The 14,121-nt window shown below is 49.5% G+C and overlaps 1 protein-coding gene across 2 annotated transcripts in view; it reads left to right on the forward strand.

The window, feature by feature from the left end:
- Anxa11 (annexin A11) overlaps nucleotides 1–14,121 on the forward strand; it is a 43,645-nt gene that overhangs the window by 26,172 nt on the left and 3,352 nt on the right. For both annotated transcript variants that reach the window (XM_051176692.1, XM_051176691.1), the window contains exons 2-12: nucleotides 1,277–1,339; nucleotides 2,367–2,479; nucleotides 4,459–4,845; nucleotides 5,671–5,758; nucleotides 6,169–6,263; nucleotides 6,706–6,819; nucleotides 8,479–8,569; nucleotides 8,965–9,044; nucleotides 9,189–9,245; nucleotides 10,808–10,901; nucleotides 13,918–14,013. In XM_051176692.1, the coding sequence (XP_051032649.1) occupies nucleotides 1,285–1,339; nucleotides 2,367–2,479; nucleotides 4,459–4,845; nucleotides 5,671–5,758; nucleotides 6,169–6,263; nucleotides 6,706–6,819; nucleotides 8,479–8,569; nucleotides 8,965–9,044; nucleotides 9,189–9,245; nucleotides 10,808–10,901; nucleotides 13,918–14,013 (1,270 nt within the window). In that variant the 5' untranslated portion in view covers nucleotides 1,277–1,284. The remainder of the gene's footprint in view (nucleotides 1–1,276; nucleotides 1,340–2,366; nucleotides 2,480–4,458; nucleotides 4,846–5,670; nucleotides 5,759–6,168; nucleotides 6,264–6,705; nucleotides 6,820–8,478; nucleotides 8,570–8,964; nucleotides 9,045–9,188; nucleotides 9,246–10,807; nucleotides 10,902–13,917; nucleotides 14,014–14,121) is intronic.

Raw genomic sequence — 14,121 nt, forward strand, 5'->3', positions numbered from 1 at the left:
GCAGTTGTGAGTGGCCCTGCATACATGTTAGGAGCCACACATGCATAGGAGTTTAGAAAGACAAGGCTGTGTAAAGGGCAAGGGTCTGCAGGCTCCATCCATGGCCATGAAGGCATCACCTCGTTTCCTATTGTATTGTCTACTCTCCCCTTTGGACACAGTGGCCAGAGTAAGTGGGCTGAAAGCCATGTCCCTTTTTTGGGGGGGCCAGTGGTACCCTAAAGGAATTCTGCAACTTTCTTGGGACAGCATATTTAGTTCTTCAAGGTAGACATGATGGGTGACTAGAGTACTTTAAGTGGATAGTCTCTGGACAGTTTTTAAAGTGGGACCTCGGATCCAGTCCATCACCTGGGAACTTACTCAGAACAGGGACTGATGGTGGAGCCCATGATGTTCTACAGTCCCTTGGCATAATTCAGGAGCCAGTGTAAGAAACAGGGTGGACATGACTGTGGAGGCCATGAATTTCCTCTCACACCCTTGGCCTGGACCTTTGCACTTAACTGCAGCAGCAGCAGCAGCTGTTGTGTGCCAAGAGCAAGCAGGTTGAAGGGCAATGGTTGATCTCTGTTCTTCCTGGTCATTATAATTGGCAGGGGCGTCACCAAAGACCTGTGTACAGAGGACTGTGAGAGCAGGTGTTCCCTCTGCTTCCCTTCCTGACTCTTTCCCATGTAACACTCTTACTTTTCTTTGGGCTTTGATACCTGGCTGGTTCAGGGCTCTGCAGAAGACAGGCTCTTCTGAGGGCATCTCTTGGCTGTAAGAATGACGACTCCCATACAACCATGTTATTTTGTGTTAGAGAATGCAGGTCTAAACTCGAGGCTTGGATCTGATTCCTGGGGTGGGGGGTAGCTGTGGCAGGCTTGAGAGTTGTAGATGGGGTGCAGGGAAACAGGGTCCTCTTTTGTGGGAGGAATAGTGATAAGGACAAGGAAGATGAGACAAGTAGATGCGGAGTCTGAGGCAATGCTCTATCTAGAATATGATGTCAGAGCAGATTGGACGGCAAACACTTTGTACCCTTGTTGGTGGAGGCAGAAACCAGGCCTGGGTGAACAGCTGTCAGGGAACCAGTAGCTGGTTTGTGGGGTTGTAGCCTTGGGGTGGGCCCAGCAGGGAGTTGTGGCCTGGATTGTACTGGAGCCCAGGGAGCTAATCCCTCAGGTAGTGGCCTGGCAGTGGGTTGTGTTCTTAAGAAGGAGATCCCAGGGGACCTGGTGAGGAGCATCCTCAGCATGATCTCAGTGCACTTTCCTTTCTTTTCCAGTGTCAACCATGAGCTACCCAGGCTACCCCCCACCTGCTGGTGGCTACCCTCCAGCTGCTCCAGGTAAGAAGACCTGGGGTGGATCCTGTACAAAAAGGTGGAGTCTATTCTTTCATACCCCTCTGGGGCCTGGCTTTTGCTGGTTCTGGGGAGGTCTTATTAGCTGACAAATGGACAAAGACCTGCTACACTCCTGTACAAAGTGGCTTCAAGGTTCTTTCCCTCCCCTGGCTGTCCCCACTACTAACAAGACAGGCAGTGGCAGCCTGTAGGAGTGTCCTTCAAAATGCTGCTTCCAGACATCCTATCTTGTTTCAAGGAGTATGATTTTGGATTCTCTCCCAATGAGGCCCATGCCAAGGGTCGCTTCACTGTCCCTCCCTGTCTGCCCCTCCCTCTGGCTCACAAGAGCCTTGGTGGTGAGGTGAGATCACCCACATGGCCAGCAGCAGCAGCACAGCTGATCTTCCTTCTGAAACAGTCCCTTTCCCAGCAGAAACTTTACTACCTGTGACAGCATCCAGGTATTACAAAGCCCAGGAGCTGCAGAGCAGACTTGGACTTCCCTGGGTGAGAATGCATCTGGCAAGCACAGGTTATGTTGCTGGCTCAGCCCCACACAGGTGGCTACTCAGCCCTTACCTCAGCAGCCTGAGGTCACATTTGTCATCATCTCCAGTTGTCTGAAAACAAGAATGAGAGTGGCTGAGAGCCTTGCCCCAGGACTCACAGCCAATCAGCTTCTTGCTGCTGTCCTTTACAGTGTCCATGTCCATTTCCCTCCATCTGAGAATCCTTAGCATGCATGGAACTCACTGATGTCACACACTCAGGACAGAGCCCAAGGGTGTATCTGTTCCCTCAACCCATGATGCTGGGTTTGAGAGGATGCCTGGATCCCCACAGAGAGCCCAACCTGCCTTCTTCCCTGGAGTAAGAGAAAGCTCTTCTCCTTCCCCTGACCTTGCTCCGGTCTTTCTGGGTATTCATAACATTGGCTTGAGTACTGCTGCATGTTCCTCTGCAGCCCTCCTTCCTGCCCTTTCACTGGGCTAGGGATGCGAGCTGATGAGGTTGGTGTTGCTTTCAGGTGGTGGTCCCTGGGGAGGTGCTGGCTACCCTCCTCCCAGCATGCCCCCCATTGGGCTGGATAATGTGGCCAACTATGCAGGGCAGTTCAACCAGGACTACCTCTCAGGCATGGTGAGTCAGGCCCCTGACAAGGTGCCCTGGGCTAGTGGCTGCAGGGCTCTAGTGATGAAGGCTGCTGACCCCAAGGCTCCAGAGATACCTCATGCCTGTCTGTGTGAGCATGAAGTGCTGATTACAGAATATGAGGGTCTTTCCCCATCTATGTGTGGGGAAGCAATTCTTGGATCTGGTGGTCTTCTCACTCAGATCCTTTAGGCCCTGGGAGGTTGGGTAAGGCTGGTACCTGCAGGGAAATTATAAGCTGAGCACAAATTCTGTAGGGAAGGGAGGGTGTGGGTGGAGAGTATGGGGATATACACATACAGATGCCATTCTGGTTGGTACTTGGCAGTAATGTAGCAGGTAGGTTAGGTAGGTTAGGCTGGTTTAGGCTGTTTCTATTTGTTGTTTTGCTTTTAGAAGAGTTTATCTTATAATCAGAAAACAAATGTGCCCTTAGTAGGAACAGTGCAACTAGTAGACACCCAAATTTTATGCCAGGCTGTCCTAGGAACTAAGAATATGTGAACACAACAAACAAAAATCTCTGGACTGGGGAGATAGTCCAGGGGAGATAGCCTCAGGCCCAGAGTTCAAATCCCAGGACCCATGTGAAAAAAGCCAGGTGTGGTCCTTGTAATCTCAGTGTCAGAGAGGTGGAGGCAAGCAGATCCATTGGGCTTGCTGACTAGCCAGTGTTTCCAGGGCCAATAACAGACGCCATCTCAAACAAGGTAGACATGTGACCTTTACTTCCACGTGCACCTGTACAAATAGAAATCTCAATCCATATACACTCCACATTATAGAGAGGAGACAGAAAATAAATTACCAGATGGCAATATTGAAAGGTGACAGGTGTTTCTGGGCATTGTGACATGCACTTAGCTGAGCCTGGGCAACATAGACCCTGTCTCAAAACAGAAGAATCAAAGAAAGGGTGGGTGAGAGGAAGAAAAGAGTAAGGAAGCTAGGGAAGTAGATACATGACCCTGGTGGCATAGGCATATGATCATAGATTATTGGAAGGCCGAAGCAGGAGGATCCCAAGTTCATGGCCCATTTCAGCTACAGGTGAGTTCAAGGCCAGCCTAGGCAACTTAGAGAGTCATTGTCTCAAAATAAAAAGTAAAGGAGAGGTGGGGATATAATGGTCAGTGGTAGAGTGCCTGTAATGTCTGAGGCCTTAGGTTCAATCCCTAGCACAGGGCAGAGGGGGTAGAGTAGGTAATAGTAGTATGATAAAGGGTCAGAGATGCTGGTGGGGTAATGGAGACCAAAGGCCTTAAGGTGGGACGTGAAAAGGGACCTTGAACAAAGATCTGACATGGTACAGAAATGTGCTATGCAAATATCTAGGGACGGCCAGTTCTTGAGGTGCCCATTGACCTGATGAGCTTGGGGACAGTGAAGAGTAGGTCTGGTGGTTGAAGAGGGGAAGTGAGGGATGAAGATGGTGGGACCCATTTCACATTGGGCATCAGAAGGTAAAGTGAGGAGTCAGTCTTTTGTTCTGGGCATGTGCAGACCCACCTGCCTCAGTTGACTGAGCAGGCTTGTGTGACAGGACTACCCCATGCCTGTAGAAGGGGCCCCTGTACTTTCTGGGTCCTTGAATGATTAGCTCTGCGTAGTTAGTCTTGGTTGGAAGAAGCAACCTCATCTTGCATGTTTCCATCTCCAGAAGGGATGGAGGTTCTGGTTTGTATACAGAGTGATCCATATCAGAGTTCAGCTGTCCTGCTCACTGAGCAGGTGTACCCATCATCCATGGGGGGAATGCCCTTCATGTCCTATTGGGAGTGGGGCACGGCTGAGCCTAGCATAGTGGTGCATGCATCCATTGCTAAGTATACCCAGTACTGGGGCATGGTCTGATAGAGGGTTCCTTACTCAGAGCAATTGTAGAACACCATAGGGGAGGGTAGAGAGACAGGGTGCCAGCCTTTCTGGGCCTGTGAGTCTCAGGCTCTGTTTTATGTACTTGGCAGGCAACCAACATGTCTGGGACATTTGGAGGAGCCAACATGCCAAATCTGTATCCTGGAGCTCCTGGGGGTGCCTATCCTCCAGTCCCTCCTGGTGGCTTTGGGCAGCCTCCTCCTGCCCAGCAGCCTGTCCCTCCTTATGGAATGTATCCACCCCCAGGGGGAAACCCACCTTCTGGGATGCCCTCATATCCAACATACCCAGGGGCTCCTATGCCAGGCCAGCCCATGCCACCCTCTGGGCAGCAGCCTCCAGGGGCCTACCCTGGACAGCCTCCAATGACCTATCCTGGACAGTCACCAATGCCACCCCCTGGGCAGCAGCCAGTGCCAAGTTACCCAGGATACTCAGGATCCAGTACCGTCACCCCTGCTGTGCCTCCAGCCCAGGTGAGTGCTAACTAAACTAAGTTCAAAGGAGTCTGGAAGCCCTGCCCTGATGGTGGCCCCTTGTGTGAGATTGCTCCTGAGGCCTCTGGTCTCACAGCCTCACACCCAGTAGGCCCCTTCTAGACAAATGTGAAGGGCTCTCAGAATCCTTTCTGAGTAGGAAAGATTGGCTGTTCTTCCAGGTTTATCTTGGCTCCTTCTGGAGATCAGTTCATGTTTCCAATGCCTAAAATTCACTGTCATGGTTACATGGCCAAACCAGCCAAGCACAGGGCTAGTGGTATGTGCTGGCTGAGTACTTTTAGACAGAGGGTCCATCACCTCTTCTTGCTCCCATTCCCACCCCCACACTGTGCCCACTTTTCCCACTCTGCACTGGGTCCCACTCTCCCTTATCTCTTCTGAGCATAACTCCTTACTGCCTTGATAACCAGTACACACTAGCCACTAGGAAGATCACCTGCTAGGCAACAGTAAGCCTGTGTATAAATACCCAAGGGAAACACGCCTTAAAAGGACAAAGGTTGACTTTGGCTTACGGTTTCTATCAATGGCTGCTTGGCCTTGTTGTCACTGTAGACCTTTGGTGGGCCCCAGTATCCTTTCAAGGACTCATATCCTTCTAGTAGCTGTTTTCTAAACAGTATCGACACATGAGCCTTGGGACTGTTTATGTCTAGTAGCTCTAGTGTTGACTTCAGGTTTCCTTTAAATGCCTCAGGGCCTAGAGAAGTGGGTATTTGGGGCATGGGAGGAGGTGAAGAGTCATGCACACTTAGGTGGCATGTGTGGGTCATCTTACTTGAGCCTTATTTGTCTAAGCAGTTTGGAAACCGAGGCACCATCACAGATGCTTCTGGATTTGACCCCTTGCGAGATGCTGAGGTCCTTCGGAAGGCCATGAAGGGCTTTGGTAAGAGACTAGACTGAGTAAATGGACTTGGTTATAATAAGTAAATAAATAAATAAATATAGAGAGAGAGACTAGACTGAGGCAGAGGTAGGCTGTTCCTGTGAGTTTGGGGCCAACCTGGTCTACAGAGCGAGTTCCGTGACAGCCAGGACTACACAGAGAAACCTGTCTTGGAGAGAGACAGAGAGACAGAGACACACACCCGACTGACTCCAATCCTACCTGTGCCCTCCCAGTTCCCTGGGAAGTTTACTGTATGGGAGGGGGAGGCAAGCCTGGCCAGAGAGATGGAAGAAGACTGTCTTAGATGCTCAGGAGAAAGAATAGGAGGCCCTGGGCTGGGAGAGCCCATGTCACAGAGAGTACCCTCATACATAATCCATAGCATTCTACACCTTCCTCTTTCCTAGGAACGGATGAACAGGCCATCATCGACTGTCTAGGGAGCCGTTCTAACAAGCAGAGGCAGCAGATCCTCCTGTCCTTCAAGACAGCCTATGGCAAGGTGAGGAGCAGAGGCGAATGCAGGAAGACCATTGAGGCCTGGTCCTCCCAAGCCTAGCTCCAGGGCCCACAACCAGCATAGCTGCAAGCCCACTCACTCTGCTTTTCCAGGAACTGGAGCCTCATAGGACTAGGTCTCCAAGATGGACAGTGAGCTTAGTTAGGGTTGCTGCAGACTCTAGCTTTGGTTCTGCCAAGACAAGCCTTATAGATGGGTCACTTCTCCCCACCGTTGCTTGCAGGGGATCCTGGGAGGTTGAGTTAATGGAACAGCTTTGATGGAAAAGGCTTCCCAGTTTTGAGTTTTAGGTAAAGTTATATAAATACTGAATATGTTAGTGCTGTAGCTCAGGCTTCTCGTCATGGGGGGGCCTGATACTGTCAGTCCTGCTGTCTGCAGTGCTCTTCACCTGTGGATTTTGTCTGTTTGACTGTCCAATCAGGATTTGATCAAAGACCTAAAATCAGAACTGTCAGGAAACTTTGAGAAGACTATCCTGGCCCTGATGAAGACCCCAGTCCTGTTTGATGTCTATGAGATAAAGGAAGCCATCAAGGTGTGTCCTTGTACTTACGGGTGACTGCCTTCACATGTATGCATAGGCACAGACCAGGCAGAAGAGGAGTGAGCAATGTGTCACCCACTTACCACTTGCTGCCTCGCCTGACTTCCAGGCATTCCTGGTTATAGCCCATGAGCTTTAGAAGGAGTGTATGGTAGTATTTCAAGGTGGCAGGTAGCATGCCATTCCTCACAGGGAGTGTCTGTGTCTCCATCTCAGGAGGTGAAAAGGCTGAGGTTGTGGAGGACACTGATGACAGAAGGGGTGTGAAGCTGTTGTTGGTCATTCTCATTCAGTAGAACCATGGCTAGGAAATAGCAGCAACACATCTGAGGAGCTGAAGCAGCTGGGGAAGACTCAGTTGGTGGGGAGTAGTGTGGGTGGAGGGTTGGGCTGCTACTAGGACGCAGAAGGACAGAGACTTTTGTCTCCATCTCCACTCTTTGCTGAGCACCGCCTCGCTCTCCTGGCTGCTGTGTCTGCCCTCTGCTGTATTCAGGGATACCTGTTCCCACATCTGTGTTAATCACCCAGACATCTAGCTCTAGAAGAACCCAAGTTCCACATGGGGTCCTTTTCCTGCAGCTTAGCTTGGGCTCTCTGGTAGATTTTGACCATGGGGCAGGTTCTGTGCGGGCTATAGCACCCTGACAGTGCTGGGCACAGATTCTACCTCTACTAGAAGCTTTGTGCATGGTCTGGAAGGGAGAGAAGGCTGCCTGAAACCCAATACCTGTTACAGTCTAGAAGGTGCTAAGGGCAGACAGGATGGCAATGGCCTGGGCCTGGGAGTGGTCAGAGCCCACCTCCAGCAGCTTTATGAGAAGTTAGTGGAATGCTTGAACATCGCAGGCAAGGGATCTAGTTGTGCTGAATTGCTGTTGTGTCCTTGAGCACCCATGAGTAGAGATGGCGGATATTCTTTTTGGACGTGCAGGGAGCTTTGGCTAAGGTATGAACATGCACACCTTTTGTAAGATGGTAGCATGCCAGCAGTGGTAATGATAAAAACACCATGTCAGCTAGATGTTCTAAACAGATTAGCCCATTTAGTCCCATTAGAGACTCCTAGGGAGGTAGACACACATTTATTCCCTTTGTAAACAAGAAGCTTGGCATAAAGCGTTAAGCATCTTGCCTGAGGTCATACAGTAAGCTGCTGAGCCAAGATTCAGACTGATATAAAAGCCAGGCTCTCTGACCCTGTTTTCTGCCTTCCTGCTGTTCTGGGCATGGCCATTCCTTTTGTCCCTTCTGGTTTCTTTTCCTAGACAGTTAGTTCACTATGACTCTACCCTTTTCACATGTTATAATCTTACTTTTGGACTTTCCCTCATCTGTTCCTCATCTCATTTAGAACCTGGAGGTGGAAGAAACAGTTATCTCCAGTACCCCAGCCTGACCCAGCAGGGTGAGGCATGGGATAATCATGGCATGCTCGCCCTTCTTTGATTCAGTTCCTGGTCCATGGTCTCTCATTTGATGCCTGCTCATTACCCTTGTCCTTATATCATTGTCTAGGGCTGAGAGGGGAGCTAGCTTCTCAGGCACGAGTGGGGTGTATGTGTTTTGGGGCCTCTGTTGCCAATGTCCTTCCTAGATGCCAATGAGGGTCACCAGCATGATATCTGTTATGTTTCTCTGCTGCTATAGGGGGCGGGTACTGATGAGGCCTGCCTGATTGAAATCCTTGCTTCCCGAAGTAACGAACACATCCGGGAACTAAACAGAGCCTACAAAACAGGTAAGAAGCTCCCTGGCCTCTACTCTTTATGGATGGTTTTGCTTCCTGGGTGCTGGGCACTCCCTCTTCCGGGACCTCTTAGTCCTTGGCCTCCTTTTATCCTGTTTCCTCTCACACCCATCTCCCTGGGCTTTGACCCAGAGCCCAGCCCTGCATGCTGTTTACACACAGGCAGGTGCCTCTAGTCAGGAAGGGTGGGAAAAATCGTAAGTGGGATTTGGGCCAGGCCTGACCAGAGGTCAGATCAGCCCAGAGTCAGAAGTTTATATGAGCCTGGAAGATTAGATGAGGGCATCCGTCATCTCCAGCCCAAGATCCAAGTATCTTGTCATGCCATTGCCCCCTGACTTTAGAGATAGTGGCCTGTTGGGTAGACCCTGGTGTGTGTCTTTCAGAATTCAAAAAGACTCTGGAGGAAGCCATTCGAAGTGACACATCAGGACATTTCCAGCGGCTCCTCATCTCTCTCTCTCAGGTACCTTCCTTACAACAGGTTGTTAGAGAGGGAATTGGAAGACGGGAGATGGGAGGGGAGCACATCAAAGCACTGGCAATTGAGTGAGGAGAGGGATATGGTCTTCCAAAAAGTGGCTTGACCTTACAGCCTCCTTTCTTTCAGGGAAACCGTGATGAGAGCACAAATGTGGATATGTCCCTTGTCCAGAGAGATGTCCAGGTGAGTGTGGTGGCTGGCAAGGTGCCACTGTGGGATTGATAAACATGAGCTGGGTCACACTTCCTGCTCTGTGGCTTAGGTTCCCTGGGATGGAAAGAGCGATAGACACTGGTGGGTGGGTTCCATGTGCTGTGGTTTTCTGGGGTGCTTAGATACTTCACACTGAACAGGGCACCCAGCCTTCTGTGTTTCCCACCTGTGAGAGCACTAAATGTTGCAGCAGTTGAAGATCACAGGGGTGTGGGACTTCCCGTGCTTGGGTACTCCCATGCAAGTGCTGTTCTGTGTGCGAAGGTACCTGACTTATCCACCTTCTGAGTTTGTGGGCCTGAAAATGAGCTCCTTTCTCCCTTCCTGACATGTTCAGACTCATCTTGACCTGAGGGATCTCAACCCCAGAGTGTCTTGGGGCATCAGTGCTGTTAACTTCCATGACTGTTTGAGGCCTGGAAGGCATCTTAGAGGTCTGGGGAAAAGTTGCAGATTGGCAAATAGACCCTCATAGGTTTTAAAAGCTATGATGCCCTTCAGCAAACATGATATATATTGTGAAGTGTGGGGAAAGGACAGGATGAAGCCCCACATTTGGAAGTTTTATAAAGATTAATTAATTTATTGGTTTTTTTTTTTTTTTTTTTTTTAGACCAGGTTTCTCTGTTTTGCTTTGGAGCCTATCCTGGAACTAGCTCTGTAGGCCAGGCTGGACTCGAACTGATAGAGATTAAGATTTATTTTTATGTTGAGTGTTTTGCCTACATGCATATCTGTTAACCATGTGTCTGTCTGATGCCTGTGGATGTCAGGAGAGGGTACTGGATTTACTGCTGAGCCATTCTTTCCAGTCCTATAACTGGGTTTTTGGTTTTTCTGAGAGGTTTCTCTGTAGCCCTGGCTGTCCTGGAACTCACTCTGTAGACCATGCTGACCTCAAGCTCACAGAGATCTACCTGCCTCTGTCCTTTGAGTACTGAGATTAAAGGTGTACACCAACATTGCCTGGCTTGTAACTGGGTTTTAAGTCATCATCATCCTACATATTTATATATAGAGGGAAGGTACTTTCCATGATTGGGAAATGTCACACAGAACTCTGGTAGCTGACTTTTGAGATGTAGGACCTGTGTTCCTCCCTACTGCTGAGAAGTACTGTTCCTGAGGAGTTGATTAGGATCCTTCTAGCTTTCCCACTCAACCCTTTTCTCTATGTGACCCCCTGGGCTTCAAGGTCATGACCTCAAGTCAGATTTAATGATTACATTTTCTGTATGAGGAGATTGAGGCTCAGGAGCCAGAGCCTTGCCTAGCATCCCATTGCAGGCTGCTTCCGAGCTAGGACCTGAGTCCAGGTTTCTCTCTCCTCCTCTGTGATGCTAAGCTCTGGACTCAGAATCCTTTATGCTACACATGGACAGATGAGAGAATATGGTTGCTTAGGCCTTGTCTGCAGGGAGCATAGCCTACAGGGTTCATTCAGCAAACCTGTACTCTCACTGCCCTTCCTCTCTGGGCTTTATGGAGCTAGATGATGCTTGCCATACACGTGCATCTTCCTCCTCATCTAGGAGCTGTACGCAGCCGGAGAGAACCGCCTAGGAACAGATGAGTCTAAGTTCAACGCGATTCTGTGCTCCCGGAGCCGTGCCCACCTGGTGGCAGGTAAGATAGTCCCAGGTCAGTTAAGATGAGGGCAGACAGGACATTATGTGGAGAAGACGCATACAGGATATTTGGCTGATATCCTCTGCATGAACATTCACTAAAAGACACTATGGGAAGTTTCCTGAAAGCTTTTCTTGTAGGACAAAGGAAAAGGTGGGGAAGTAGGTTGTCATGCACTGAAATAAGGGATGTCAGATGGGGAAACCAATGGTCCAACAGGCAAAAGCATAGTTGTCCTCTGCCCTCCATACACACAAGTCATATGCCTTTCCCCACAGTGACAACAAATGAAACGAAAGGAAAAAAACTTCATTCCAGCAGAGCTGGGTAGCACTTACTTAGCTTATTGAATCCATAAAAGTGGGTTTCTGTCTATAGGGTGATGGAGAGGTGTAGTCTGTCTTTAAGGGTTCAGCCTCATATCAGAAGACAAATACTCAATACAGCCCAGATCTGGTAGCAAATATGTAGAGGAAAAGAATGGACTGGAAACAGGTAAAAGGTAAAGGGATAGAGTTGGGGGAGGGGCTATGAGATTGAAACCCGGAGGGAGACAGGTGTGTCTGGAACAGATAGTGAGGATAGCAGAAGGTTGGGGCAGTGGTGGTAGGCAACTCTGCAATATTCCAGGGAGTTAGGTATGCATCCTGAGAGAGATCAGAAGTCACAGCAAGGCCCTCAGTGTAGTTCATCTCCTTCCCTCAGCTTGCAAACAGCATGCTGCCAGATTTCCTAGGTGACTTGGGCCTCCAGTGTGATGCAAGGAGGGTGTAGGATTCACAGCTGAGCAGGAGATCTGGTAGAAAGCCATACAGTGGCTTAGGGGAGGTTAGGGTGGAAGGGGCCAGAGTTCAGCCTGCTTGTTGGTAAGCTGGACACGGAGTGTCAGAATGAGGCAGTCTAAGAGAACAGAGGGACTCTTACCAGCTAAGTGAGCAGGAAACAGTGACCCTCAATGGAGATTAGGTGGGATAGACACGAGGCAAAGGACATCAGAAAGATAGTTGTATTGATGAGCCTGGATGTCAGTAGAGGTCTTGGGCTTGGAAGGTTGGGGGCTGTGAGGGGCCAAGTGTCTGAAGCCTTGGGATTGTGAAAGGCCTTGGGTGGACCAGAGAGAGCAGCAGTTTGAAGATGGTGCCTGAACCACAGCAGGAGTCTAAGGAGCCGCCATTCGGATGGGAAGCCATGGTGAGTTGTCCAAGGCCCCTGTGGGCAGACACATGAGGAATCAGAATGGAGTGTAGGGCAGCTTGGGAAGGCTGTAGGAGCTGCAGGGAGGGTTGAGGTAAGGGTCCTGGCATTGGCTGCTCCTGCCCCAGGACCTCTAACCCAGGCCCAAAGGACCAGAGAGGTATCCCCTCAGTCTCAAGCTTGGCATGAGGCCAATGTGTAGGTTGTCTGAGTTTGGGCTTGATCCCTGTACCCAGGACATGCTTTCTAACCTGACTGCTGTGGCAGAGTGTGCGGGAACACGGACTCACCAACATGTATTCATTGCCTATTTTAATGTTTGAGAATTTCATATATGTATATGATATGTTTTGATCATATTGACTCCCACGCTCTCCCCTATCCACACTCCACTTTTTATTCCCAACTTTATGTGCTCTGTTTTGTTTGTTTTTGGTTTGTGAGACAGAATCTCTCTAGGTAATCCTGGCTGGTCTGAAACTGGCTATGTAGACCAGGCTGGCCGCCTCTGCTTTCTGAGAACTGGGATTAAAGGCATGTACCATCATGCACAACTATGTTATATAGGCGCTCTCTCTCTCTCTCTCTCTCTCCCTCTCTCTCTTTCTCTCTGTCTCTGTCTCTCTCTCTGTCTGTCTCCTGTATCACTGAGTCCACTCATTGTTACCAGTACACTAGTATGTATATTGATATAGTACCAGCTACTGAAGCATGGGTAGCTCAGAGGCCACATTCTTTAAACTGACTCTCTAGTGCTCATCCAGTGGGGTCTAGCATTGCTCCTTCTCTTAGGAGCCAGCAGAGTCTGGGTTTGTAACTAAAGATTTTCAGCATGACAGAACAGTGTGGGTTGGGTCTGAGTTGGTCATGGTGGCTCACACTGGGGTGGGGCAGGGTGAGCCTGAAACATGAAATAAAAGGGGCGTAGACTGGGAATGTGGAGGTTTGAGGAAGAGAACAGAGTGTGGGTCAAGATGGCTAAGCAAGTCAACTGCCCGATAAAGGAATCCTCTGACTGAAGGGCATCAAGCAGCACACAGGTTGGTGGCTGAGGGTGTGGCTTCCTGTGAGCTGCGATAGAGCAATCAGGCTGTCCAGGGCAGAGTGAAAGGGAGGCAGGGCTCTTCCCGCATGTGTGTCTCCTCAGCTTTACTGTCCTAACAGTACTTAAGCAACAGGAATGTGTTAGTTTTGAACACTACAAAGCTTGTCAGAATTGGTTCTTCCCAGTCTTTCTCTCTCTGGATGAGTCTCCTTGTTCCTATGTCCATGTGTGGTCTCTTCCTACATAGATGTTCCTCAGTTTGATGACATGCTATGCAACAAATCCATGTGAAAATGCATCAATGAAGAAATACACTTGAAACTAGGTAGTGACACACATCTGTAGTTCTAGCTTCTTGAGAGGCTGAGACAGGATATGATATGGTTCCATCACACACAAATAAACAAAAATGCATATATTATGCTTAATGTAGTGAAAACCATAGTTCAACCCAGTGTGACTTAAATAGACTCAAGACACATTGGCATACAGCACAGTACTTGGTAACTTGGTGGGACTTGAAGAGAACTGTGGTTATGTGTGAAAACTAAAGGCAGAAAAACTCTTAAGTCAAGCTATCTCAAGCTGAGATTTGTGAGTTCACATATATACCTGACTTCCTTGTTCGTAGGTGCTACCGGTTATCTTGGCTCAGGGCCTACCATCATGGCATTGTTTTAGTACATATTCTAAGGTGCTGAGATCAGGATCACAGCACGGACATTTGGGAGACTGTGACTCGGGCTGTGACATGTCCCTTCTACTTCCTGCTAGTTTTCAATGATTACCAGAGGATGACAGGCCGAGACATTGAGAAAAGCATCTGCCGGGAGATGTCTGGGGACCTGGAGCAGGGCATGCTGGCTGTGGGTAGGTGTCTGGAGCTTGGCTTGCCTGCCTGCCCACCCATGGGGCAATATGGACTGCAAGCTGGGTGCTCCATGTCCCATGGTTGAAGGTGATGTAGTGAGAGAAGGT

Source organism: Phodopus roborovskii, unplaced genomic scaffold (genome assembly GCF_943737965.1).
Source record: "Phodopus roborovskii unplaced genomic scaffold, PHOROB, whole genome shotgun sequence".
Classification (NCBI taxonomy): domain Eukaryota; kingdom Metazoa; phylum Chordata; class Mammalia; order Rodentia; family Cricetidae; genus Phodopus; species Phodopus roborovskii.